Source organism: Aquila chrysaetos, chromosome 5 (assembly GCF_900496995.4).
Source record: "Aquila chrysaetos chrysaetos chromosome 5, bAquChr1.4, whole genome shotgun sequence".
In the NCBI taxonomy this organism is placed as follows: domain Eukaryota; kingdom Metazoa; phylum Chordata; class Aves; order Accipitriformes; family Accipitridae; genus Aquila; species Aquila chrysaetos.
In genome coordinates, this window is record NC_044008.1 from 32,270,395 (window position 1) to 32,298,088 (window position 27,694).

The following is a 27,694-nucleotide window of genomic DNA, read 5'->3' on the forward strand; positions in this document are numbered from 1 at the left end:
ACCTTCAGCTGAAGTGACTGTGACAGTTTCAGATCCACACCAGTTTGAAACCATTTATTAAGTGGAGGTTACCACCTTGCTGGAGAAGCCTTCAGGGTTGGATTGGGTGCACATTCCTCGCTCGTTTTGGGGTAAAGGCTGTTGACTCAGTAAAATAGCCACCATGATAAGTAGGAATTTCAGGAGTGTGACTGCCTACATTACAGTAAACTGATGTTCAGGATGCTAGTCGATTAAACTTCCAAAACACTATGCAGGACATACATTTATATAACTAAAAATTACCTGTTTGTGACTGCTGAAAGGCAAGTATGCATGCTATATTAAAAATTGGAGCCAGCTGGGCCTGCAGATGCAATGTGATTCTCTCTACACCAGGGAAGAGTGAGAAAAGCCATTAAGATATTGTCACGTTTATAATAATCAGAGTATGAGTCACCTCTAACACTGGTGGACAACACTGAGGCAACAAACATTGATGAGAGACTTCAGTATTTAAATGAGAGTAACCTCTGTGTAGTGATACTGGCTGCTACCCTGTCCAAAAGCATTTGAAGTAGGTGAAGAGAAATCCTCTACTGCACCTCTCCTCATTCAGCCACAGTATGTGCTCTGAAAGTAAAAGAAAGAAATATTTCTATTAAAAGTTTTAATTTAAACATGAACAAGAGAAAATAAAGCCTTGCCAAACAAGGGTTGTACCCGTAATTTGTAAAGAGGAGAACTGTGATATTAACACCTTGACAAACTATCTCCGCTTCTAATCTATTCCTTAAATGAAGTTCCTAAGGAAAAGTAATGTCAGCAGAACACAAGATTAAATCTGGTGCTATTTAAAAGATAAAATAACAGGATACCTGATGTCACCAGTCAAATCTCACAAAGCAAGATTTTTCTTAGAACCTGAAATTACCAACAACATTAATCTCTTCCTAAAAAATTTTAAAAGATCCTCATGTAGCATACCCAAAAATGATTATGGAGACAGGCAGAAGCCGAGCAGAAAAGCTAAGAGTAAAAACACTCAAAACCAGAATGTAATGGGCACGACTTTCCACTCTTTCAGGTTAGTGCAGTAATTTAGTCTTATGCAAATGGTTATAAACCAGACAAAACCCAGAGACTGACAGTGTTTTACTCTCATTTGCATCCCACAAGGCCATACAGAATAGGACCCTGCGTATGTGATGGACCCTATGGAATGGCATCACTCCGTAGGAGTTACTCTCTTTTAAACTGGTGCTTTGTAATGCGTAATGAATTAAAGCAGAATGGAACAATTTCTTGGGGAAAAAAAAAGCCTCATGGAATTTCTACGTACAGTTACTTGACCTTGGATTTTAAGATGTTACAAGCTTACATTGATGCTTTTCCCGTCGCTTAAGCATTTTCATGTTCTTTCTCATCTACTTGGACAAATGTCGTACTGTACTATGAAATCTGATGGAATTTAGCCAAAGAACTTGAGAAAATGGTTAGGTACATGTATCTAGACCTGCACATACAGATGACATGACCGAATACTTCTCATTCCCTAGATAGAAGTACAAAAGGATTAAATTTGTAAGACATTTTAAACAAAATATTGCAAAAACATTAGCAGCGTTTAGTCTATACTGTAGTGTAGGAAAACAATATTAAAGTTCAGAGTAAAATGCTCAAGCGAAACAGCAACAAGAAAATAGTCTTGTTCTTTGAAGGCATTATCCACCTCCCAGACTTTTAATGACTTAGCTGAGAACAAGTTAAACCACTGTGAGAAAAGGTTTCATAGTAAAATCTGAATTTCTTTCTATTTCTTTATGTCTTATGTACAACTTGGTTAAAATCACAGCCTGCAGAAGGAATTCCATGCTATTGCTGTTAGTTTCTTTTAGCTTGCTTATTACCCAGAGTATAGAGTATAGAAGTACCCAGCATACATCATTTTTTATAAACTTTCTTTATGACTAAATATGTTAAATTTAATCCTTCAATTTGCTTGCTTACAGATTCGTTACTGGGCTGCTCATGATAAAGAAGCAGCTGCACAGCGGGTACAAGTGAGCAATCAAGAATATTCAACCAAATTGGAAAACCTGAAGCCTAATACTCGCTACCATGTAGATGTTTCTGCCTTCAATAGTGCAGGCTATGGACCTCCCAGTAGAACCATTGATATCATTACCAGGAAAGCACGTAAGTAAATGGAGCATTAGGCTGAGCATAATGTCATGTACTTCATTACTGCATGTTGCATCATGCCAGTCATGTTTTCACATGTGGCTTCTCATTCATATACCCAACGTTCTCCCTTTATGTGCTATTGGTTATTTGTCTGAAAAATTCTACTAAGGCTCTCCTTCCTCTCTTTTGTTGCCATGTACAATGTGGCTATCTTACAAAAGGCTGTAAGGAGACTAAGATTTTAGGCTCGTAGGAGGGTCAGCTACGAGCTCAGATCAGGTTGCTCAAGGCTTTATCCAGTTGGACCTTGAAAACCTCCAAGAATAGAGACTGCACAACCTCTCTGGGACACCTGTTCCACTGCCTGACTTTTTCTGACCATCTAGTCTGAGCCTCTTTTAATCAAATTTGTGCCTTTTGTCACTCATCCTCCTGCCATACCACTTTGAAGAGCCTGGATCCTTTTTCTTCATAACCGCCCTGTAAGAACAGACAGGAGGCTCTTGGGTCCCCTCCAAAGCAGTCTCTTCTCCAGGGTGGACAAGCCCAGCTGTGCTCCAGCTCCCCATCAGGTCGGTGGCCCTCTGCTGAACTCACTCCAGATTACCAGTGACTTTCTAGTACTGGGAGGCCCAAAGCTGGACGTCATATTCCAAAGGATGAACAATTCAGACCAGCCATTACTTAGGCAGCTATACACTGTCCTGTTTAATCAATAGCGAGAAGGATTGTATTCTGATGATTAAAAAATGACCAATTGCCATTTTCATTTCATTAACAGTAGAGGGAGCCAGGATCAGGCACCCTTGAAAAGTGGGTGATCTGAATCACACGCCATAATAGATTTCTGAATATAGCTCCTGATTTAATGATGATACCTAGCACTGACATATGCTGAGCAGTGTTCAATTAAGAAAGACATCTTGTGTGTTTAAAACACACTTATATGGGCTAAAAATATGTACAACTAATTTGAGGATTTCTGTCAGTAAATAGTGTATTGTGCAGCTTGCACCTGCAGGGTTCATTTGTGTTGAATAAGACTCCGTTTTATAAGCTTATTGTGTGAAATACAATTAATGGTTTCTGCAGTGGGGTACTCCTATTTCTACTGAGTTAAATGCTGTAGAAACGCCTTTAAATGGTTAATTAAATATTTAAGCTCAATGAATAAACATGACTTGAGCCACATTTCTGGGAGGTTCTGAACATAGTTGCATGCCAGCAAACACACATGGTCAGCAACATAGCGAAGGGTAATGTTGGCCACTTCCATTCTGGCAACACAGAAAGGCAAACCCACAAAGCAGCCACTGCGCAAGCCATCCAAAATTGCTTGGCTGGAGCTGTAGCAGTTCATTCCAGGAAGGAGACTATCCCTTAATCATGTAACGATCAGCCTAATTTCCCTTTTTACATTTCTACATGTCTTAATAAAAATGTCATTGAATGTTTATGAAATCTTATTTATGTGTACATTATACATATGTTGCTTTTCAGCTCCAAGCCAACGCCCAAGAATTATCAGTTCTGTAAGATCTGGTTCAAGGTACATCATCACCTGGGATCACGTGAAGGCAATGTCAAATGAGTCTGCAGTTGAAGGATACAAAGTATGATCTGTGGAAATTTTTTTTGTCTTTGTGTATGCTACATGAGGTGCATTTTATAGACGGCATTGAATTTTTGTACCTAATCAGACTTAAACATAGTTGCATGCTAAAGATGAAGGTATCGTGCTCAGAGATCACAGACATCCAGTAGGCTTAGGGCAAAGCCAGTGGGCTTAGTCAATATGATGAGAAAACAGTGGGGCACTGAAATACATTTGGGTGGTAAGCCGTATTAGGGAAAAGTTTAGTGACTGCAGCGACCTGTTTTCCCATATGATTACATTTATTGTCTATTGGCTAAAATTAACGCTTAAAAATATTGCACACTTTAATAGTTTTTCCTTATACCAGTATGCGTTGATCCAGCTTTCCTTTCCCATCTCCATGTGAGCCACAGTTCCTGGAACACGAGTTCTTTAAAGTCTGGGAAGGTACAGGAAGGGAAGGGACATGTAACCTTGTTAGATGCAATTACTCTGTAACTAGAGCAACTGTATATACTAACTATAGGGCGTATAGAAAGCTTCAAAAATTAATTCCTGTTTAACTTTGCTGCTTGCTTGGCAGTAAGAAAACTAGTATCACGTTCTACATGTACAAATTTTGCTTGAAGTTGAACTGCTTCCTGGGAATTGCTGACAGTGTTTCACAGAGATGATTCCAGAAGGGGTGGGGATCTTTTCTAAAGGCCCCACGAGACATATACCATCTCATTTGCAATAGTTTAACGTCATTGAGAGTTAATAATAAAATTAATAATTGTTTCATTTATGGAAATGGTAATAAATTTTATGTCAGAAAACCCAGCTGAGTTCTCAGATTTTTATTTGATGCTCTTTGCCACCCTGCATTATTATCCTCTATCATTTAATTACTTATTTCAAATGTAAGGGCTGAAATTATTTTTCAAAAGGTAGCATAATTTTATAATAGATAAAACAATGAGGAAACATCCTGTCTAGATTCACCCTCTGTAAAAATGGGAAAAGTAGTATCAGCCATCAAGTTTTGATATATATTGACTTCATATATAAATAAAAACCTAATGCTTTTTCATTGACAGACTGTACATAATGTAACTGTGTTTTCATGGAAATGTAGCATTTCAATAACTATACTTACTATGACTTTTCTAGGTACTTTATAGACCAGATGGACAACATGAAGGCAAGTTGTTTTCAACTGGAAAGCACACAATAGAGGTCCCAGTCCCCAGTGATGGTGAATATGTTGTTGAGGTCCGAGCACACAGTGAAGGAGGAGATGGAGAAGTAGCTCAAATAAAAATTTCAGGTGAGCAGATAACTTCCCTTCTTCTTTTCCACACTCCTTGGAAATCTTGAACTGAATATTTTCCTCTTGCACACTATCCAGAGATGGGCACACCATTCCCATCGAAGATTTGAGAGGTAGCTCTTCAACAGTGACTGCACTGAGAATTAGAGTTTATCTTAAAATATTTTATTTCTGAAGACAGATAATGCACACAGGACACTTCAGCAGCAGTCCAGTTCAATCCTGGAAGCACTTCCAATCTTCCAAATATCAGACTGTTTCTACTGGTGCCCCCAGTTAGGCTGCCACTTCTACTAGGGTCCTACAAGCATAACTACGTGGTGCAGGCCTCAGGCTCAAGACGTCAGCTTGCAATAATCCTATAGTTCCTAGCGCGTGTTGCCTCTGTATCTCATTCCTTTGTCAACTGCCGCTAAGGGGAAGGTAACAGAAAAACGAGTTGTCCACAGTGATCCACAGACCAATTGCTAGGGGAGTTCCATTTTTCAGGGAAGAGGGGAGCTGTGACACAAAGAGGTAAGTAAGCAATGAGAAATGCAACATGGTCAACTTTAGCGGGGTCTGGATGATTGGTAAAGAGGGAAAGGGAGCATGGCTCAGGCTGATTCAACTTGTGCTCAGTTTTGACTCTAAATATGAGCTCAGGCATGGTCTGTACATCTCTTTCCTGTTAGTCTTGTAATTTAAGTAGTGCCTTCGCACGCAGTGTATGAAGTAGAACATATGAATAAACATCAAGGACTTGGATAGTGTCTTTCCAAGGTTATGATTTAAACACTTGCATTGTATTCTTGTCTTTTTAATTAAGAAATGAACTTGGGAAATAGTAAGGATTAAACATCAACAGTATTCTTGTCACACAGTCAGTGCAACCATAGTTGTGTCTTTTAAAAAAAGCAATCCCAATGCTATATTATCTGTGTACTATGAGAGAAGCTGCCTACTTCTAAAGGAGTGGACCTCCAATCTGCTGGTTTTCAGTAATACATACAGTTTATATCACCTAGTGTGAACGCATGGGTATCACCATTTTTGTTTGTATGAACCATCTATTCCGCTCTTGATCAAATGGAATCTAGAGGTGGAGAATCCATCATTTGCCAGATATTTTGTTCTCATGGTTAATCACCTGCACTGTTGACATTTTTTTTTCCTAATTTTTTCTCTATATTTATCTGGTTTGGGGGTCTGGCCATTGTTCCCTTTTATAGCTTTTGTCTAGATTAAAGCATCTTTTTGTGCCTGAGATGTTCTCCCCATTAAGAAATGTATATATATATATATCTGTCAAGTGACTGATCAAATGCTAAACAGACTGAGCGCCTTGAATTTCTCCATGATAACATTTTCTTCAGGTCTTAAATAATTTCAACACCTCTTCTTTTCATCTCTCCAACTTCTGAGAATTCCTTTAGGACCATAGACGCTATAACTATATGCACTGTTTCAACTCTGCTGTCTGCAGAGATAGTCTTGCCTCCCTACACTTACTACTCCCAGCATTATTCATGAAAGGCTTTCATTAGCCATTTATTTCCTTGCACTGAGCTATAAAATGGTGTTCATCTTGTTTGTCCAACACCAGCTCTAAATCCTTCCTGGAATCCCTGCTCTCCAGGATACAGAATCCCATCCTGATCTGTGTGGCGTGTCTGTTTTTTTCCTTGGTGTATAATTTTGCATGTGGCTACGGCAAAGCACAGTTGGTTTGAATGGCTGAAGTTCTCATGCTATCTGGATTTCTATATGAATGTGTTGTTGTCACTACTCTTTACTACTTTGTCATTTTGGTTCATGTACACAGTTCCTTAGGTGTTTACTTCTAGTTTTGATGAAAATTATCAGATTGCATTCGGTCTGCTACTGTTCACTGTGGAATTACACTAGAAATTCAGTGTGACCGTTCTTCAATAATTGTGTTTTGAAATCTGCCAGTGACTGAATTCTTAATCCATTTAGCATACACTGCGTTAATCGTGTGTATCATTTTCTATGAGAATGTCTTGGGGTACTAAGTCAACCACTTTACAAAAGCTGCCATACGTTGCGTTATATTGTCATACTCTGGGGGAATCACTTTTAACATATTTTATGAGCTGCAAAAAAGCTGAAGCAACTGCTATCTTTGGGACATGTCTTAGGTCATCTTTGTATCGTACATACATTATCATCTAGCATCAGTGTGGTGCAAAGACCCTTTAGGTAGCAGCTGATCAACTTCCCAGACTAGAAGCAGAACCATCATGTCAGTACAACGTTGACCCCAAGCTGATCAGTCTTGCCAGTAAGACCTGCCCCAAGTGTGCCCATATGGAGTGAGCACCTCTGGGAGAGTTAGCACTCTACAAATGCTAGTTTGTAGAGTTTTGTGTTGCTCTGTCTTCCATGCTGCAGACAAGTTTTCAGCCACGACTTCTACGATACCCCAGCTAGACAGAGAAGGACTGTGCCTCTGGTGGCCTAGGTAGAGGCAGCATTCCCTGGTTTCAGTTTAGGAAAGGAGATGAAAAAGGAGACAAAAGTCAGGGTAATCTCTTTGGAATACACAGTATACAGAGAATTGGGCAAGCATTTCAGGCTATTTCTCAGCTCAAACTATGCTTTTTCCAAAGAGCAGGATGAAGTGTAGTTTTAACACCTACACATGGCAAATTATGTCTGCTAATTTTTATTCTTAAGGAAATTTTCCAGTAGCGTGACAGGGTTTAGAATAATTGCACAAGACGGGTGATAGAGCGGTGAGAAGCTTTCAAGTAATGGTGATTTTTCTCAGACACTTGCAAAGAAGAGAAGTAATGTGTGTTCTGGTGGTCGACTGGCCAAAATGGAACTTCGATATTTACAGAGAGATGTAAACAATAGCTAAGGCAAAACATAAGGCATCTTATCAAATGCAAGAGGACCATTGCCTTACCTGACCTTTAGGCATCTGATTCCAGAGTTTGCAAACCAAATTAATTTCCTGCCTGAGTCAATGGGGAGAATTAAGGAACTAGGGCAGGGGTTCAAAATAGTCTGGGTGCTGACCAGGAATGACTGCATCTTAAGCAAACTGGAAGGCTGTACAGAAGAGAGAGGAATGTCTAGAAAAACTATGTGTCTTCCAGATTGGTGTTTTCCTGCTGTTCAGTGGGTTTCAAATCCAAAGTAATCTACATAATACACCTGAGTTAAGTCTAAGCTCCCATTATAATCAGTTGTCATCTAGGGTGTAATTCAGAAGCTTAAACAAAACCTGTAGCATTTGAGATGCCCCCAGTTACCAGGGACATCCACACAATGCTGGCAGGCATGACGTGATCTACAGGGGACCTCAGGTCTTCTGGATCAGCAGCTGGAGGCCAGGCAGGACACCAGAAGACATCTTTTGGCCTAGATTTCAGGTGTATGAATTCCACCTATTTGCAAACCAAAACCATCTCCTTGATTTGCGTGGCTGCTGTTGCTGCGCTAGGCTGCCATGTTGTCAACCTGTTGTAGATGTACTCTGAGCAATTCTTAGCACTTGCTGAATTAGGTCTGAATTAGGTTTAAGTACAAGAACATCTAGTTCAGGAACCCTAACTGGCCTTGACGTCTTAACTTAAAGTATTAAAAATACAGCACATTTTAACTAACAAAATTACGTTTGAAAGTCAAATGTAAAAGAAACTAGAAATATATGTTCTTTCTGGATCAACCCCTTGTCTAAGGGAGAAGCTTTCTTTTATGTTTTCCTCATCCTCTAACTTCTCACAGAAAACCGAGTCACATGCTGAAGAGGGAGGCAAATGTCCTACAGCAACTTTGCTCTCATATAACCAGTCAGCTTCCTACAGGATACACGGTTTTAGCTGAGAATGATATAAAGGAAGTTTATCAAACACAGACATCTCACATGCCTTTCTTTTTACTGAAGATCTTGAAATATAAATACTTATCATAAAATCACTTTCTGTGTATATGCTGAGCTGCATTTCAGCATACAGCTATAATCAGTGTAAAATACATTCATGAACTGTTGTATTTTATTGGCTAGTGCCTGTTGTACAGTTAGAGGTTTGGGGTTATTTTTCAAGCCCATTATAGTAAATTAATGAGCTACACAATTTAAAATTCATTCTTGAGATACCACAGCCAGCTGAAGATTGGAACTACTTGTTTAACCAGAGGAGTTTCAATAGCTAATAATAGGCTTATCTGTTTTCTTTGAAATATATTAACTATTTTAAAGGCTGAGATTTTTTTTTTGTCTCTTGCATGATTTTTGGATTGCTGTGCTTTGTCATAATGCTAATATTAATGTAATCAAAGCAATCTTGCAATCAGTAGGAACTAAAACCATACGGTGCTTGGTTCTTTTCTCACTTCACTTGTGTAACTGCACTGGCCTCAGTGCAATTAATTTATGCCAGAGTAAGGAAAAATAGAATCAAGCTCTCAAATTTTAAAATTTCAGCCGGGGCGGGGGGGGAGTGGGGAGGGTAACTTCTGATTTGGGAAAATAATTGGAAAAAAGGGAAGATAGCGTGCCCCTTCACCTTCAAATATGAAATCAGGTTAATGTCTCAGTTTAAATATGAACAAAGAATAATTTATGTATTGTATATGCTTATAGCAAGAGAATAAAATTACGGCTTCTCTGTGTTCACTGCAGACATATATATACACATATGAGTTCCATTTGCCAGAGGCATGTTTTAGGATCCTGAAAAAGTATTTACTTTGAAGCATAGCTTTTTCAAAGGAAAATGCAAAAGTTTTGCCCGTAGTAACTCATACAAACATTTTAATTATTTTATATATTTTTTTTTATTATTATGTAAAGGGGACATTAATATTTATTGCACATATTAGTATCAAGTAAGTCAGGTGATCATTCACTTTTCATGTGGTATAATCAAAATCTTTTGATCTTAATTTGAAAATGTCCATCTGTTGCAAAGATGGCTGTAGTAATAAGAAAAGAGGAGAACACAGGTAAAATTCATAAGGAATGCTGATGAAAACAGTCCTGTAACTGGCATGACAGTCCTCCCTTACTGATCTTGGAACTTACTATTCATCTGTGACAAGAATGTAGCAAAAAGCTTCTACTGAACTAAAAATACATTTCCAAAAGAGCTCTCCTCTAAAAGAACAGTAATTTTCACAATGCATTTGCTGTTGTCTCATGGCTTGAAAATTAAGTAGAAAATACTCAGAATACCCTCTAACCTGGTACATAAATCTGCCTAAAAAAACATACTAGGTTCTCTGGTATATCTCTTGATTTTCCTTCATCATCACATTTCATTTCGTCACAGTTCTGATTTATTGATGCTGCCTCCTTCCAAGCCTTACTTTGACAGCTAAGGTTTGACAGTTCTGTGCATTCCAATGTATTCAGTGCTAGAACAAACATTTTCTTGAGAAGCCATATTCTCCTTAATTGCAGTTTCTTCTCTTTTTCTTATATTCGAACTCAACAGTAGGACAGACTGCAGAAATGTTTTCGTATCTAGTTACGTTTTCTTAGTCTGCGTTATCCTATGATAATCCCAATGCTGTTTATTTTGTCATTTGTGTTTATTTATATGGGAAAGCCTGGATACACACAAAGTGTGAATACAACAAAATTTCATTTTTAGCTATAAGGCTTCTAACTAAGCTGTGCTGTGGTTGTTGACAGGCTCTGTAGCTAGAAACTGGATGTGTGCGTACATGCTTAGAACACAACAGAGGTTTAAGAGAACAGTATCGCACAAAACAAGAGCAGGATAGGTTGCTCGTTATCAGAAAATACTGACAAGACGAGAAACGGTAGTTGCTATCCATCAGAAAACAGAAAAAGGCCACTGTCTTGAAAAGAACCGTGTCGCTTCCTCCTGCTTTCATCTTCAGTCCGAGTTGCCGCATGCCTGTCTGTGGGAGCTTGGGAACTGCCTGCAGAACCCCACTGACGGCTATTGCCTGGTCACATGAAGGCATGAGAACTCCGCAGTGCCTTTAAACATTAGCAAAAAGGAAATCTATGGCAACTTCATACGCTTTGTTACATGTTTTAACTTGTTAGATGTTGGAGATTTTGCCGGCTATCCCCAAGCTTGCAAGAATGCTGTAGGAAGGTGTGACTGTCACAGAAAACATACGTTCTTGTTGGAGCTCGGAAAGTAAAGATACTGAAGATACTAAAAGATACTAAAGAAAGATACCGTAAAAGTACAGGGAAAATCAGTGAAGGTAACACACTGGTGTGAGGTGTGTGAGAGGCAGGGAGTCTTCAGCTAGAGTAGGGTAGTCATGGACAATTTGGTAATTGCAAGAGGTAAGTAGGAAAAGATTATTCACTTTTCTTCCATTATGAGAATGACAGTACTCAGTAAAATTCGCAGGCAGCAGATAGAAAACTATCCAAGTTACACTCTTTTGCATTGCACAGAATTAAACCGTGGACCTTCCTGTGAGAGGATGTTGTGCAGGACAAAGTTATAAATAGAGGCTTGGTCTGTCAGCCCTCATTTAAAACTGTGTCCTATATTCAGCCTTTGACTCAGGAGCTACTGAACAGAAGCTACAAAGTAGCTCAGGAGCTACTTTGACACAAGTGGGAAAGAATATAAGAGGAAAGTCATATTCTGCATGGTATGATTTTTTTTTTTTTTTCCCCCCACTGCGTCTGTTACAGACCACTGTTGGAGTCAGTGTCCTGAGCTAGAGAGGCCTTTGGTCAGACTCACTAAAGCTGACCCTATACTCCCAGCTTCAGGAAAGTGGACTATGAAATGCCTGAATAATATTTAGTTGATGGACAAAGGATTAGTTTCTTCTTCTGAAACCCTTAAATACTTTCTTTACTGTTTTCGGCAGCTTGAATGTTACCCACCAAACAATGACTGACTTTTAAAATGTTTAAGGAGAAAAAGAAAAATAAATGGTGGTTCACTGTGCAGTCAGAAATACTTCTTTTAAAAATTCAGCAAGATTTTGATTGCCACTGTTTCAGTAGGACCATCAATTCATCAACGAATTAAAGGTCTCACATTGAAATTCGGTTTGGCTGAACTACTCCATTAATTTATCCAGTCGTTGAGACATATCGTACAGGTACTTTCAGTGTTCTTATTACACCAACACAGGAACACTGTAATCCTTCCCTTTTATGAAACAAAATGCTTCGTATTTTATATTCATTGTACTCTACCATTAGAAGATGGAAAAAATCCAGAAGATAGTTATTTAACTCTCTTATGCTTAAATGTAGCAACATAGCAAAAATGGCCCAGAAAAAATCACATAGTTCATAGAGTGAATGCCAAGATTAGTATTTTGCTTTAATAGTGTAATCCCTTTGATGCATAATGATTTAATTTAATACAAATGCATATTCTGCTTTCACCTCTTGGTAGGACATTTAACTGTTGAACTATATTTATACAGTATTTTTAATTGCTTTGAGAAATCAAAGCCAGCCAAATAGTGTTTAGAGTGATTTAAAGTAATCTTTGGAAGAGTCTTCTCATTCTTTTTTTTCCCTTAATAATCTAGACAGGATTGCAGACATGATCACAGGGGTGAAGGAATGAAGAAGGGAATACTTTCTAGTCATGACAATTCTTACATGTTTTAATTTTCAGTAGCAAGACGTGGAACTGCCTTATTCAAATCCGTGTGGTATTTTTCAGTTCAGCGGTTAACAATCTATCTCACTTTTTATGGGTGCCTTGGGGTGGTGGTGTACTCATACCTCTCAGTTTTATGCACCTAACCTAGCCAGACTCCTTTTCTTCTTAGCGAGGAGAGTGGTTCAGAAGACCTAGGTTAGACGTCTGCTGTAACACACCTTTTGATGAAACCTCGCTCTTAAGAGAACAAAACCCAGTGATCTTCTGACAAAGGCAGCAGTGATAGTCTTCCAGTTACTTCAGTGGCAAAGTCCGAGGGACTTCAGCAACACTCTTTGGTAATACGGAAGGTGCACAGCTCGTTAATTTAGTATTAAGGAAGTATCACAGAGTCTAGGTCCTTTAATAAACACCAAGGTTTAGCATGGTGGAGAGGGGCTAACAGAAGCACATAACTGTATAAAGAGCGGTCACAAAGACGATGAAGCCAAAGTCTTGGTCATGGCAGATGATAAAACATAGGGCAGTGGCCAGAAATTGCAATTTGGGAGGTTCAGGCTGGACATTAGGAAAAACTTCACCCAGAGGGTAGCGCAGCGCTGGAGCAGGTTACCCAGAGAGGCTGTGCAGTTTTTGTCTTTGGAGAGTTCTGTGACCCAGCTAGGCAGAGCTACGGCTGACGACATCCAGTGTTGGCGACAGTCCTGATATGAGTTGGAGGTCAGACTAGGCAGCCCCAGAGTTACAACCAGGTACAACCAGGCATTTTGCGCTCCTGCGAACTGTGTAACTTCCAAACTTGAGGTCAACTGACAGTACATTAAATGATAAATGTTTCATTAGAAGTACAGTTTGTACTGTGATTATTTGGCAGGTTTGTATTCATGTATAAATAGATTTGTTACTATAGATATGAGGAGTAGATAAAATCACATATTTGCTAACTTGAACTTATTGTTTTAAGTGCCAGTGACCATACAAAATACTTGTATTTTTGCCCTCTTTGTATATCTCAATAGATTTAGATATATTAAATAGTACATCTTATTACATACTGAAATGCTCCATGCTCTTTTCAGAATACTTGAAGGACTTCAATGTCAAAGTGTTCTTGCCTTTGAAGATCAGTGCCATCTATTTTACTTTCACCGTATTCCAAAGCCTGTTCATAGAAGCAAGCGATGGAGAGTTGACAACAGAGTTCTTAGAAGCAGGCACTGTAGGAGTGCTACCTCGTCTGTCTCCTGTGCCTGTTCAACATCATTATATTAAGTGGGAAGGGAAGGAGGAATATTACTTCTGTCAAAGTAGGAAATGTCAGAAGGATCCTTCATCTAAGTTCATGTGAATGTTTCAGAGTATCAAATTTGGTGCTTGTGGCTCTAGCTATAGAGTGCCTGAAGTAAGAATTTTATCAGGAGATAAATTCTAACAGAAGATCAATTTGAAAATTTCTTCTCCAGAAGCATGAAAATCTTGATTTTTTGCTTTTCAACTCCTAGTGTTTCTAAATCAAGGCTGCGAGCCATTTTAGAAGGTGTGTTTTAGAAAAATCTATCTTCCTAGGCTCAGTACAGGAGAAACTAAGTAAAAGGCTGCTTAAACTGTATTGTATGTGAAGCAATATTTAGGTGATATAGCATATACATTAAAAGACATAACAATCCTTCTGCGCTTGAATTCTGTAACTCAGCATTATTTTCTAACACTGCTGAGCAGACATAAGTGAAATGTAGAATTTAATGTGGCAGCGTAAGTCACTCATCTGAACAGATGAGCAGCTGTTTAAAGCTGGGTTTAGGCGCTGCTGGCTCATTTAGATATTATCTGTAAAAAAATGTTTCCCTCATTTATTTCCACATGAGAAGATTTTGTCTCTCTCCCTAAAACAAGTATTTCATTAATTTCTAAGTTATTATTTTCTATAATAATAGAACCCAGTGATGGGTTGTTTCAAATCTTTTTCTGACATTACACAGTATGGAGGTAAAAAGCTTTATCTGGCTATAAAGGAGGTGTTTGCACTCAGTGACAATGGCTGTTAGTACTTCTGTATCAGGACACTAAAATGTAAAATGATGTGCTCAGCTGGAGGGGAGTGCAGTACTAATCACAGGCTTTTCCACAGGTACCTACAAAGTCCTCACAATCTGAAAATTACTTTGTCAGAAAACCAGATGGAGTCGCCAACAAATGTATCAAACTAGGAACAATTCCTACACTAACCCCCTGCTCTTGGTTTTTTGTGTGTTCTTGCTAGTTTCTACCTTCATCTGTTTCTCCTTTTATTTTACCTTTCTTTGGAACTGGCCAAATTGGAGCCTTCCCAGTAGAGGTTCTGTATTAACCAGTGTGCCTTTTCTCTGGTTTATGCAGCCCTCCAAGATGCTTTATCCTGCCTATTCCTCTCTGGCTTCTTTACCAGAGATCTTGCTACCCAGCTACCTTGGAAAATTGTACATGGAGACTGTAAAGCACATGGCCAGTTTCATGAGCGTGAGCCCTGCACGGTACGTGCGGTGCAAGGCTTGTGGCACGCAGCGGAGGGATGTCATCCAGCCTGTTGAGACTGGGCGCTTCTACTCTTGGAGAAGCTGAGGGCATCCTTCTTCATCTTCTGATGTGTGAGCCAGCCTACAGGCTGAAAGATGAAGATTTTCAAGACAGGCTTTTAATGTACCTCAGTATTTATATGTGCCACATTTGTTCCCAGGAACAGAGAAATTCCAAAACTATAGTATTTTTCCCATTAGTTCACCACCATTTTGCACCTGAAGAGTTTCTGCTGTTCGCCAGTTGTACCGCGTGGTTGTTTAAGTGTGGACTATTTGCAGTATATACATCTGGTGTATACTTGGGGTGAATTTACTTGTAAAAAACATTCAGAAATCCCTATTTTCTTGACCAAGGAGGAGTAGGTTCCTCACTCGGAAATCCCCAGACATGCCAGCTGGCCAAAGAAGATCTGTCCTTTTTCTTTTCAGGGTTACAATGAAACTTTCTCTTCTGACCTCCCATTTTTTTCCTGAAAAATTAGCCCTTTTTGATGAAAAACCTGTCAATGACTCCCTCAGAGGATGATCGAATTCCTCTGAATGACGACTGTCAACCATAATTTCTGAGGCAATGCAGAATACATTTATGTGGGAACATTGGCAGCCAAGTGTTTTGCCACACCAGACAATCAGTGTAATCACAGATAAGCTTTTCTATAGGGGTGAGCTATCGAAACTTGCTCCAAGCTCCTCCTGCTGCTTCAGCAGTGAACACCTCCTCCTAGCTGAGTACATGATTCAGCCTTACTCAGCCTCGCAGTACTGCTGGTGCTGCTGGTGAGCCAGTTTGTCTGGAGTGACCACTCAAAACCGGAGAGACAGGGCAGATGCTGAGAGGTATGACAAGCCTTTAGGTCGTATAAGTGATCCTGAAACTCATAAAATTAGTGTGAAGTACAACTACAACTGTTGCCTGGGTCACAGGAGGACCTCCGCAGTTGTTCTTGCTATTATTTGTTGAGTATACTGCTTTAAAAGAGTACATTTAAAAAATATTACCTGTGGTCTTCTACTTAACTCTCAATGCAAAAGAATCTGCAACGAACATTAACATACGTGAAAGGGAAGAGGTATCTGAGAAATAATCTACATTTATTGACAGATAAGTAATAGCCCACCAACTGAAAATTACCTCATTTTCCTCAGAGTCCAAGGCCTCTTTTCATTTTGGCAGCCCAGGTCTGTAGCAGGGCCAGAGTCAATGGAAAAGAAGCCCCTGCTGCTGCCTGCCGACACTGCCAACACACCAGGTGCCATTGCCAGAACAAAACAAAACATTTACTTGACTCTAACGTATGGATTTTCAAGTAGGAGAAGACGGACTAACACCGTGGGGTGGACAAATCACCCAGACCATCAGCAGCTCTTCAAATACGTTTTTAATGTTCTCTCTCTTTTCCTTATAATAGTTTTAAAGCTGTTCCACAGTTGCACAGCAAACCTTAACACGGCACAGAGCATGGGCAGATGCAGAGACAGCATTATTTCCATCCTATACATCTACTCTGCTGCAAAACAGTAATTCACAGGGTTGTGAATTACTCCATAGCACCTTTCTTGAAAGGTTTATGGCACAGGCAAGAGGAAAATTTCCTCGTGCCCGAACAAAGGTATTCCTAGACAAGGGAAAGTTGGACCCATGACTTAACAATGATGCCAGTGATGCAAGATAAGCATATTCTAATTAGTTCAGTTATTTTCCATTTACCATGAATAGGGACAGCAGAATTTGAATCATGTCAGCTGATACTACCTGTTTCTTTTGCAGTAGTCTTTCATGAAGACAGTATTTCCAGCTGGGACAAGTGGAATTTCTTTTCAGAAGCCAGCTGACGGAACTACAAATCCACCCACTTCTTTTATGCAGTTTAGTTTAACCTGAAGAAATTACATTTCCTCCCTTCTTGCTTTTCTGTTCTACCTGTGTAAATATGAAAACACTCAGATATTAATGAAGCCTAATAGATGCTAAAGAAACCAGAAAATGGAGCAGGCAAGAATGCCCCTTTGGTTTTTTTTTTCAGGTGGCCTAATTTTTTCCCAGAGAAGTGGACAAGCTTAGTTAGAAGCAAGGACAAACAGAATATGAGAAGGCTTTGCATTTACCTTTCTTAAAGTAAAAAGGAGAGATAGATATAAAACCAGACAGCCCTGGGGGATGATCGGTCCTTGGATCCTGGACCAAAAGCATAATATTATTTACAGGAAAATGGGTAGGAGTTCTTTCAGAAAAAAGGAATCTATTTTGCAAAACAGACACAAAGGCAGACTTATTTCTCAACAAGTTACAAAATTTATGTTACAAACTTAAATCCTTCCTGAATCATATAAAATACCAGTCCTGGTAAGAAAAATTTCTCTTTTCCTTACTCTTACTAAATGTATGATAACCTGTATCATGAAAAATGTGTTGCAGTGACTGTATCATTCAGATAGCCAGTCTGCATCTACCTGAACAATTTGTGCAGCACGAGAGGAGTGGATCTGTAGAGAGAAAGAGCGGCATTGAGGATCCAGCTCCACCCTGTGTGCTCATGTCAGGTTTTACTTTGCGCTACCTCCAGTCCAGTCCCGCACAGGGTATCCGAGACAGCTGCACAGTGTGAAATAAACCCCAGTAAAGGGGACGGCTGAGATACTCACTTTAAAAACACACTTCTTCTCAAACTAGAAGAGTCATGTAGATATCCCCCTTGATGTTCAGTACCTGGAAACTAAGAAAACTGATGTCATTTAATGCAAATTAATTCTTGAACAATCTTTCCTGACAACAAAAGCAGAGAAAGAGTTTTGCCACAACAGGATCGGCTCATGATTAGCCAAGGAATAGCTTGTAGTTTGTGTATGTTGGCAGGGCAAACACTTTCCCACTGAGAAAGAGAAGTTACTCACGTATGACAGCTTCACAGATGACCAGTAACTAATCTCCTGGTTCACAGATCTCATGAAAGTAAGATTTCTAAACAGGCCTCTAGATTTTTTCTTACAATCCGGTGTAAAAAGGTACTGATGTTGGGAAAAGGACCAAAAATGTCATATCTTAAAGATAAGTAACATTTAAAGAAAATAATGACGTATTTTTAATAACAAATTGTTACAAAGGCTTGGGAAATACATCAAAGTCTGAACTGTTTTAATCCCTGTTTCATTTAGGCATTAAATTGATTTCATTTCTTTTGGGTGTAATAGGAAGACTGTAGCATACTGTTCAAGATGTCGGTAAAATCTAGGATCTCCATTCAGAAGTGAAAAAGATTTCATCCCAGACTTTATGTGATTGAGATGGCAACACAGAATTTAAAGTACAAATAGAAAGCTGTGGATTAGTGGGACTTTACCAGGAGTTCCTGTGATACATAGAGATCTTGCTGAAGGAAAACCCATCCAGCAGTTGTTCTCTTCATTTACTGAGATAAACAGCCACTTGTGAGAAAGGCTGCTGAGAATAGGAGACAGGAAAAAAGTTAGGTTAACTGCACGCATCCCATACAAATTGTATTCAATGTTAAGCTATGTTCTGAGTATATGTTTCTGTAGATAGTTTAGTCCTAGGCTTAAAAATATCAACTACAGGAACTCTATAGCAGACAGTAGTAAGGCTTCCATGGGAATGCTGTAAGATTGCACAACTTTTGCTTGGGGCTGTTGGAAAAAAAAGCAAATTTAAGGTGTGTGTTTCATTGTTTATTGGAAAGAAATGAGGACTGTTGATATGAAGTCCACACATGGTGTGTTAGAGTGGTAGTTAGGCTGTATGATTCTGGTTTGGTTTTGGCCTTGACTTTGCTGACTGTAGTTTGCAAGTACATGTGCACTGGATATGCAAGATTCTGGGTGAGAGGAGAGATCACACATTATAACGCTGAGGTGAGAACGAATCTTTAGGTGCTAAATATGTCCGGCTCATACCTGGCCAGACCTCAGCAGGAGCTTAATAATCCTTGTCTTTTAATTCACATCCACATGTTTATTTGTACACGTTCGTTAAGTCTTTATCTGGCATTTCTCTAGTTTTTAAAGGTTGTTAAAACTGACAGATCACAATTGCATTACTGCACAGAATTAAATCTTGTAGTCTGTACTCGGGCAAAACTTACATTAATTTCCATTCATGAGCTGCAGGAGTGTACTGGCTGTCATGCACTGGTGAATGGTGTTTCCAGTAAAGTATGGTTCCTGACATGTGGGTCAGTAATCTAACAAGAAAAAAGAAGAGGTGATCTGTTTAATGTGCATTTGTCCTCCTAATGTTCTGTTAATGTGCTGTCATCTAAGGGTAGGATTTGCTTCATTGCAGAAAGCTGTTATACATACCTCTGCAACATCGCCTAAACCTTGTAAGGAACTGCTGTAATGGGGTGAATTGCTAACTATTAATTCTGGAGCCAGTGAGCACATCTCAGGGGAAGATTTATTATTCCTTTCTCTTTGTAGAATAGTTACATGCAAATAGAGATTTCCTCATACTTGCTCATCATTCAGTGTCACTCGGCAAACTTTTCTTCATGTTTTCCTTCATTAGAAGCATTCAAAATATGAGTTTAGTTGTGTCTTTCCAACTGCATTATCCTGGTCTGACAAAGGCAGAATACATTTTCTGTGGATATTCTTAAATATGAAATCTGGATTTTTTTTTCCTATGGCTATTATTCATTCATCAAGAACCACTACTTTGATATTTAGGGATAAAGACTACAGAAAAGATGAATGTGTCTCATAAATCACTAAAAAGGACAGATAAATAGACCCCTGTACTTTCACAGTTGCCAAAATATGCAGTTGTTATGTATGAGAATATATTTGAACATACGTTCATGTTCATCTCAATCATAAAATTCCTCTGTGGATACTTAAAGCAATCTTCCAATATTTTCCTTAATTTTATCTTTTGCTGAGGTGGCTATACTGCTTCCTATGGAAAAACATACTGTTCATAGAAATGTACTTTTTACAGCTGAATTGAGCCGATGAAGAAGGATTGGTAGGTCTCTTGTCTTGGTTTTCCAAGTGCTTGGATATCAGAAAGGACTTAGGAAGAAAGCATCCCTAGAGCAGTAGGGGGAAGGGTGGGAATGGTAACGGAGAAGAGTTTTGAGGTGTCAGAAGCAAGAGAAAAAGGGTGGAGTTTAGTATGGGAGACACGGAAGAGATTGGAGCAGCAGAAGGACTTGATTTGAGTGAGGACCAGGGTCAGGAGGAGTGGGGTGGTGGGTGGACCTGGAAAGAAGGGGGACAATAAGAGGAATATGGCTGAAATTGAAAATAAATTCTGTGGGGAAAGCTCTAAAATTCTGGCTTCATGGCAGATGTTGCGGACTTTCTCCCTGGTGGAACAATGGAGAAATCAGGGTCATGTAAAAATACTTGTTTCTACCTCCTGTGGTAGAAACAGGACGGGAAATAGTTGTCTCCATCCTGGAGACTGTCTTCCGAATATATCCCTGGTGGGGTCTGCACAGAGCTTCATCCGTGGGTCAGGAGACACTGCCTTTCAGTTCTGCCTTTCTAATAGCGCTTAAATTCACTACTGAAGGCCAACTGTAAACAAGTCAGGCCTTCTGTTTGGTAGTGGCTTCTGGTCCCCTTTTCGTTAAATGATTCGCCGGGCGACAAGCTGTACCTATGTGCATATGAAGAGCTGTAGGCACATCGTGTCGTGTGGTATTTGGTCACCTCAGAAGCATACTAGCATACTTCTGTTCGTGGGACGGGGGGGCACACACTCCTCTAACACCTTCTCTAGAGAGAGCTCTTGGTTGAAAGGTATCTTTAGACCCAGCTCTCTCCAGTGATACACATGTACTATATATCGGGTGGAACATGATTGTTTCCACCCTACCAGTGCTCGGGATTTAGGTGGGAAGCACTGTAATAAGCCAGTTGTGAGGAATGGCAACTAAGTGCTCCAGTTTGAGATACGCTTCCAACTGGCTTTCTGAACAACTGCCTGAAAACTGCCGTTGTTTGGAGCGGGGCTGTTCAAAGGCAAATGAGGAGAGGAGATGGTGCCATGAGCATGGAGAACTGCAGATGAAGGCTCAATTAAATGACTCTGCAAAGAGGAGAAGCTCTGCCCAGTACAAAATTAAGACTGTATATGATCATCCTTAGTTAAGACGTGTTTGGGGGACAAAACAAAATTTCATCTTGGAATTGCAAATAGTACATGTATGGTAAAACAGCAGAGATGCTGATCTGAAGGACATCAAACCCACAGTGTGTTGAGACATATTGTGAAAAACCCATCAGAAAAAATCCCTGCAATTATGTTATGTAGGAACTACAAATGACTAAATACTATCACTTTCATATATCCACAGCTAACTGATGAGCTGGTGAACTCTGGACTTTTCTCATTTGGACTTAGGCCACAAACTTTATAAAAAATGGGTTTTGTTATCAATCAATTTCATGTCCATCTAATTTCCTTACTTCCTCCTTGTTATTGTGGGTAGGAAATACTGTAAGAAATAAAGACTGGAAGGTAACTGACAGGTGTTTATTTTGCCAAATTCTCACTTCAAACCAGCATTTTTTTAGCCTAAGGACCATGTTTTGCTAACTTAAAATTAATAAAGCACCTTATTAATAAGAGGTTTGAGATAGACACAAAAAGAAGAATTAAGCTCTTTATTTATCCTGAAAGATGCAGAAACTTCTGAGGCAGACATGTAAAACCTACAGATACAGATCTGTCTTTGTAGGAGCCTGCATGCTGCTGGGCCAGAATATGTGATTTACTTGTCCTTGCAAGAGGTCTGATGAGAAAATGTGAATGCTCTCTTGGGACTTTAAATCCTATGAAAGAATACTTGAAATTTGTCATACTGCGCCTGTTGTTAGGTAAAACAGGGCTGCCTGCTGAAATCTGTGCCGTTTGGTTTGGTTCGCATGTTACCTTTTCAGTATGGTTTTTCCTCATTCAGAAGAACATTTGCTGGAGAGACGTCCAGTGGGACGGTTCCAGCAGCTCCTGGGGACTGTCACCACCAGCTGCAAGCACTTCTGTCCCCAGTCTGTGTCCAACAGCAAGGCGAGCAGTAGGCTGGGTCCTGCGCTGCCCACCTACACGCTACCATCCTGACCTAGACGAGCTCTCTCTGGGGTGAAAGAACAGCCCGTTCTCCAGCTCCTTTGGCCCATCTCCAAGACTGACAGCCAGGCACAGTTTGGCTGGCTTATCTTCTCATGTAGATGCTTCTTAACGGGGAGGTGGACCATGGCAACACACGCCATTTAACATCATAGCAATTCTTAGGCCTGTTTGCCAGAGTGAGTTGTGTAAAGTTTGTAAGCTGTCGATTAATGTTTTTTGTCTTAAAATATTTGTTTAAGAAAGACCCTTGTGACTTTAACAGACGTAAATGCCACACCGCTAGAAGTCAGCCATCTGGACTTTGTAATCTGGCAGGTAAACAAAGGGACCAGGCTCTTTGACATCTCTCAGATTATTGCTGATCATAGGAGCATCAACATTGCCAAAGGTGTCTCTTTGCTTCGTCACATTTCAAAGACGCCATTAATTTTGTTTTCACATGTTTAAATATTTATTTTGACCTTTTACCTCCTGGTATAACCTCCTGGCTTGTTGGACCGGCCAAATCAAAATACACTGATGTGTTCTGAACGGCCTTGCTGATTGTATAAACGCGCTGCGTAAACAGCTCTTGCGGAACAAAAGAACGAGTCCTCCACCGCACCGCAGCAAGTCTCTCTGTCCGTCTCAGATTCTCCATACAGGTAGAGGCTGTGCTGAGATACGCCAGCTGGTTCTCCGACCTTCATACCCCGCGTTCTTGCTCGTGTTCAGGGTTGTTCCCCCCGTCCCGTGCCAGGAGTAATGCTGAAGTAAGACCAACACCGTGTTGTTATGTGTTCGATGCGCAGGTGCCGCTGCTGGAGTACCGACTCTGCTCCTGGTCCTGGTGGTGCCTACCCTGGGTGTCCTCGCCTGCTCGGGATTCTGAATGTAGCTGGATTTACCTTGTCCTCTGCCTAACACAAAGGACTCCCTTTGAAGACGAGGACCGCGACTCTTTTTGATTCCTGTGGCACCATCCTAAGCCAAATAAATCACACTTTAAAATAAATTACCCTACCGATTCCTATGAACTTTAAGAGGACTGAGGCATCCAGGAACTCCTTCATGAAGTAAATCAACTTTTGAAAGGCTAAGAAATATTTTTAACTTGTTCCAATATGCCTTATAAAACACTTATGCTGATCTGTGACAGTTGCATGATTCGGTCCAATGGGGCAAGTTACAGTGTTAAAACCCAATAACATAGGCTGTACAGTGAAAGTAAAATCACCATACGTAGGTGCTTTAACTTGAATAACAAATTGTGAAATATAATAGAGATTGAAATGTTGATTGTATGTGATAAATGTAAGAGTACTACGTCTGTCTGTACTATCCTATATGTTTTGTGTACTGCATATTTTTGAATGGCCCCATCATCATTTATTGGGATTACTGGTTTTTAGAGAGACAGTCAAAGCAAAAACATTTCATTTTTTTAGAGCTGTATTTCTTGAGGCTATTGGATAGAATTTGAAGGACTTGAAATAGAAGTCAGTGACAAGGAATTTTTTATTTTAAATATGTTCAGAACACCCGAGACGTGCATAGCATGCTCAGCTTAAAGGAATTTACCTGTGCTTCACTGACACGAGATTTACCATATTCTTTTCTTGAAACAATTCTGTTGAAAAATTCCGTTATGGTTGTTGTTGCTGATTTTAGGAGTCAAGTGTCAGCTTTCAGGGAAGCAGTGTAATGTATTGGTTTTGATTTAGTATTATTACTATTAGTATTATTGTTAAGGTAGCAATATAACACTTAGGAGCTTGGAAATGGAGTCCATGTTAAGATCAGCCAGGTGGACCATGAAATGGTAGGAAACGTATGTTATTTTTTAAAGTGAAAAGATTTAAAATATAAAAAAAAGAAAAAGATATACAATAAATGGCAAAAACAGAGTAGCACAGTAAAAGAAATTATTATATTTACATTTTTATGCTGCAGATGCCAGGTGTTACCTTCCTGTAATGAAGGCGTACATTTGGGAGAATTATATGCTTTTTCAAGAACTTGATATTGTTCTAATGTTCATAGTGTTGTAAATAAGAGTTTTAAAGTTCTGAGACCGTTTCCCTATTTGATAGAGTACTGAATGATCCAACTGTGTGTTAATACATGAAAGTCAGATCCCAACTGTTAGTCGAAGCTAAATGTTTACTATGGCCTTCGCAAAATGGGAACTCTATTAGAGATAGAGAATGTTTTTGTTCTGACTGTGTCTACAGTGCTTCAGTGTTGGGTTTTTTGTTGGTTTGTTTGGGTTTTTTTAAGTTGTTAAAGAAATGCACATTCCTTTCATTTTCCATGGTGTGCTGGGAATTAGTTTGAGTGTGAATGTTGAAGAAACACAGTGATATTGAATCAGCTGGCTCAAGTAATAGTGCAATGTCTGATGCTTCAAGAATTATAAGCTTTGAATCATATTTTATTAGCACAACCTTGCTAGCTACTTAGAAATAGATTTTATCTTTTTAGAACTGATACTGTAGAGGTCCATAATAATAATATTTACATGAAGCAAGAATAGGTCAATTAATAATTTACACCCCTTTCTTTTATTTGTATAATTTTGTACTATATATTTACATGTAAAAGTGTAGAGTCTTCATTAAGAAATATCAATAATACTGTTTTAGTTTAATTTTAACTATTTGTTACAAGATGAAAATTTTTTAAATAGGTGAAAGTGATAACTTCCCTACAGAGGAATGTCAAAGTGTCAAACACTACTGAGTTTCATAAATTGTATAATTATTTGAAAGAGAAATGAGCTGTCTTCATACATAAGAAACTAATATGCTGTAAGCCTTCTGTACAAAAAAATTGTGGTTTATTGTGTTTCATTTGGTTTGGTTCTTTTGCAGTATGACTCATTTTTATATAATCTACAACCACAACTAAATCTTTTGCCAAATGCATGATTGCCTTTTACTTTTCTAATACGTGGTGTAAAAAGCAAAACTGTTTAGTTTTTGCATGGAAATGACCTGGGAAGCAAAGCCACTTCTTTTTTTTAAATCAGCAGCACAGATGAGGTAGGTCTCACATACTGATCAGTTGGAGATTTTTCTGTTTCACATAACTGTGTAAATTTGATCGGGACCTTCAGTTTCAAATTGTTGTCAAGAAAAACTAACTGATGTATCATCTGCTTTAAAACGCAAGGTTCTTAATTAAAGTTTATATAGATAGACATATTTGTTGTTTCTTTATATTTCAGGAAAATTGATATTACTATTATTTGATACTGATGAATATTGAACTGTTTTTTTAGTTACTTTTTATCTTTTTTTTTTTTTCCAAATGAGTAGAGCAGGACCGTGCTTTGTCCTTTTTATGAATGAAAAGTAAATTACAATTAAATAAATGTATTAATGTTACTCAAAATATAATAACTGTCTTTTGAATTGGAGCTTTCTGATTTCATAACAGTGTTGTGGTCATCTGTGACAGTAAAAGTGTGGATGGAATGAGGTCCTGTGTATCCCTGCCCTGCCTTCTTGTGAATTTTGCTGGAGTTAAAGAGCTTTGTGGGGTAAGGGTGGCTGTTTTGCTTTGATTATAGGTGATAGAAAGAGATTTTCCTAACATCAATGACAGAAAGCCTCCTGAGAGCTTTTCAGCTTTTTTGGAAGCAAGAGTTAACCGAGCAGAGTATTTTTTCAGGTAGTATTTTCTGCTCCAGTAGATATTTGTCGTGGTTTGACCCCAGCTGCAACTAAGCCTCATGCAGCTGCTCGCTCACTCCCCCCCGCAGTGGGGTGGGGGAGAGAATTGGAAGAGTAACAGTGAGAAAACTTGTGGGTTGAGATAAAGGCAGTTTAATAAGTAAAGCAAAGCAGCACAAGGAATCCATTCCCCGCTCCCCACGGGCAGGCAGGAGTTCAGCCATCCCCAGGACAGCAGGGCTCCAGCACGCCCAACGGGGACTGGGGGAGACAAACGCCATCGCTCCCAACGTCCCCCCTTCCTTCTCCTTCCCCCAGCTCTGTCTGCTGAGCACGATGTCCTATGGTCTGGGATCTCCCTTGGGTCAGTCGGGGTCGGCTGTCCCGGCTGTGTCCCCCCCCCAACCCCTTGTGCCCCCCCAGCCCCCTCGCTGGTGGGGTGGGGGGAGAAGCAGAAGAGCCCTTGGCTCTGGGTGAGCACTGCTCAGCGGTGACGGGAACATCCCGGTGTTACCGACACTGTTTCCAGCACAAATCCAAAACACAGCCCCATGCCAGCTGCTATGAAGAAAATTAACTGTACCCCAGCACAACATATTATGAAGAAAGATGGCTGAAATGGCAAAACTTCATACTGATTAAATGCTTTGTGTGATCACAATAGTTTCAAGAGGTGACATCAAATATAACTGACTGAGATATTGCTTCCTTGGAGGGGTCACATTCAGGCCCTAAAATGCGGCACATAAGAAGTTGGTGAAGTTGACGGTCGTGTTGCAGAACGTGGTTGCGTTCATCTTCAGGGATGCCAAATGAGAAGAGTCAATGAGAGAGTGTTCCTCATGCCCTGTGCCTAAAAGGCTGCCTAGTCAGTCGGAGCAGGGCTCAGACATGGGGAGGAGAAGATTATCACTACTTTGATAAGGTACGTTTTGTATTTTTATCTTGGTCTCTAAGAGAAAGAAGGGTTTGAGTCTCTGTCTGCCAGTTCCCTACTAATGATTTCGAACCTATTGGGCGATGGCAGACAAATTCACCAGCTATTGTACTGAAGAAAATCATAGTCTGAGTAGAAGGTAGAGATTTAAATTAGGAATTTGCATCGAAGGCGGCTGCAGCGTGGTCACTGGTCTTACCTGTCCTGTTTGGCCTGCCGGATGCCTGGACAGCATGGGACGAGTGTCGGCTGGGGGGAGGCCTGAGCGTGTGGCACTGCAGGAGATGGAAGCTGAGATCATTGCAGTGATGGAGCGAGGAGGGGAAGAACGGGGCATAGAACATAAACCTGTAGGAGAAAAGGTTTATTATTTCCACTCTTCAAAAAACAACTTGTTTTTGTTTGTGAGACTTGTTTCCAGACTTCAGAGCCTCTAGCTACAGAAGACGACAAAAAATATGCCTTTAAATATTAGCTATCTGGCTGAAGGCCAGATCTTCCAGTCTTGATCTGCCTCAGCATTGCATTAAGCTACACTTCCTATTGGAATTAAAATTAAAATAACAGACATCAGGTAATACCCAAATACATTCCTGTATTGGAATCTTGAAACAGTTCCAAATGCTATTGTGTAGAGATTTTCTTTATTTAAACATATCGCAGAAACGTGTATTCTTTCAGGTTACGACAGTACGATATGCGCTAAGGAAATTCCTTTGGCAGCAGTATAAATCTCTGTAGCTTCTAGCACTTGTGTATGCTCCAGCCTTGCAGATGTCTGTGAGAGGCTGA

General features: G+C 39.7%; 1 protein-coding gene across 1 annotated transcript in view; it reads left to right on the forward strand.

Moving 5' to 3' along the window:
- The window catches only part of CNTN1 (contactin 1), a 255,513-nt gene extending 230,023 nt beyond the window's left edge, over positions 1-25,490 (forward strand). The window contains exons 21-24 of the mRNA XM_030014181.2: positions 1,992-2,178; positions 3,667-3,779; positions 4,916-5,072; positions 23,101-25,490. Coding sequence (XP_029870041.1) covers positions 1,992-2,178; positions 3,667-3,779; positions 4,916-5,072; positions 23,101-23,180 — 537 coding nt within the window. The 3' untranslated portion in view covers positions 23,181-25,490. The remainder of the gene's footprint in view (positions 1-1,991; positions 2,179-3,666; positions 3,780-4,915; positions 5,073-23,100) is intronic.
- The last annotated feature ends 2,204 nt before the right edge of the window (positions 25,491-27,694 follow it).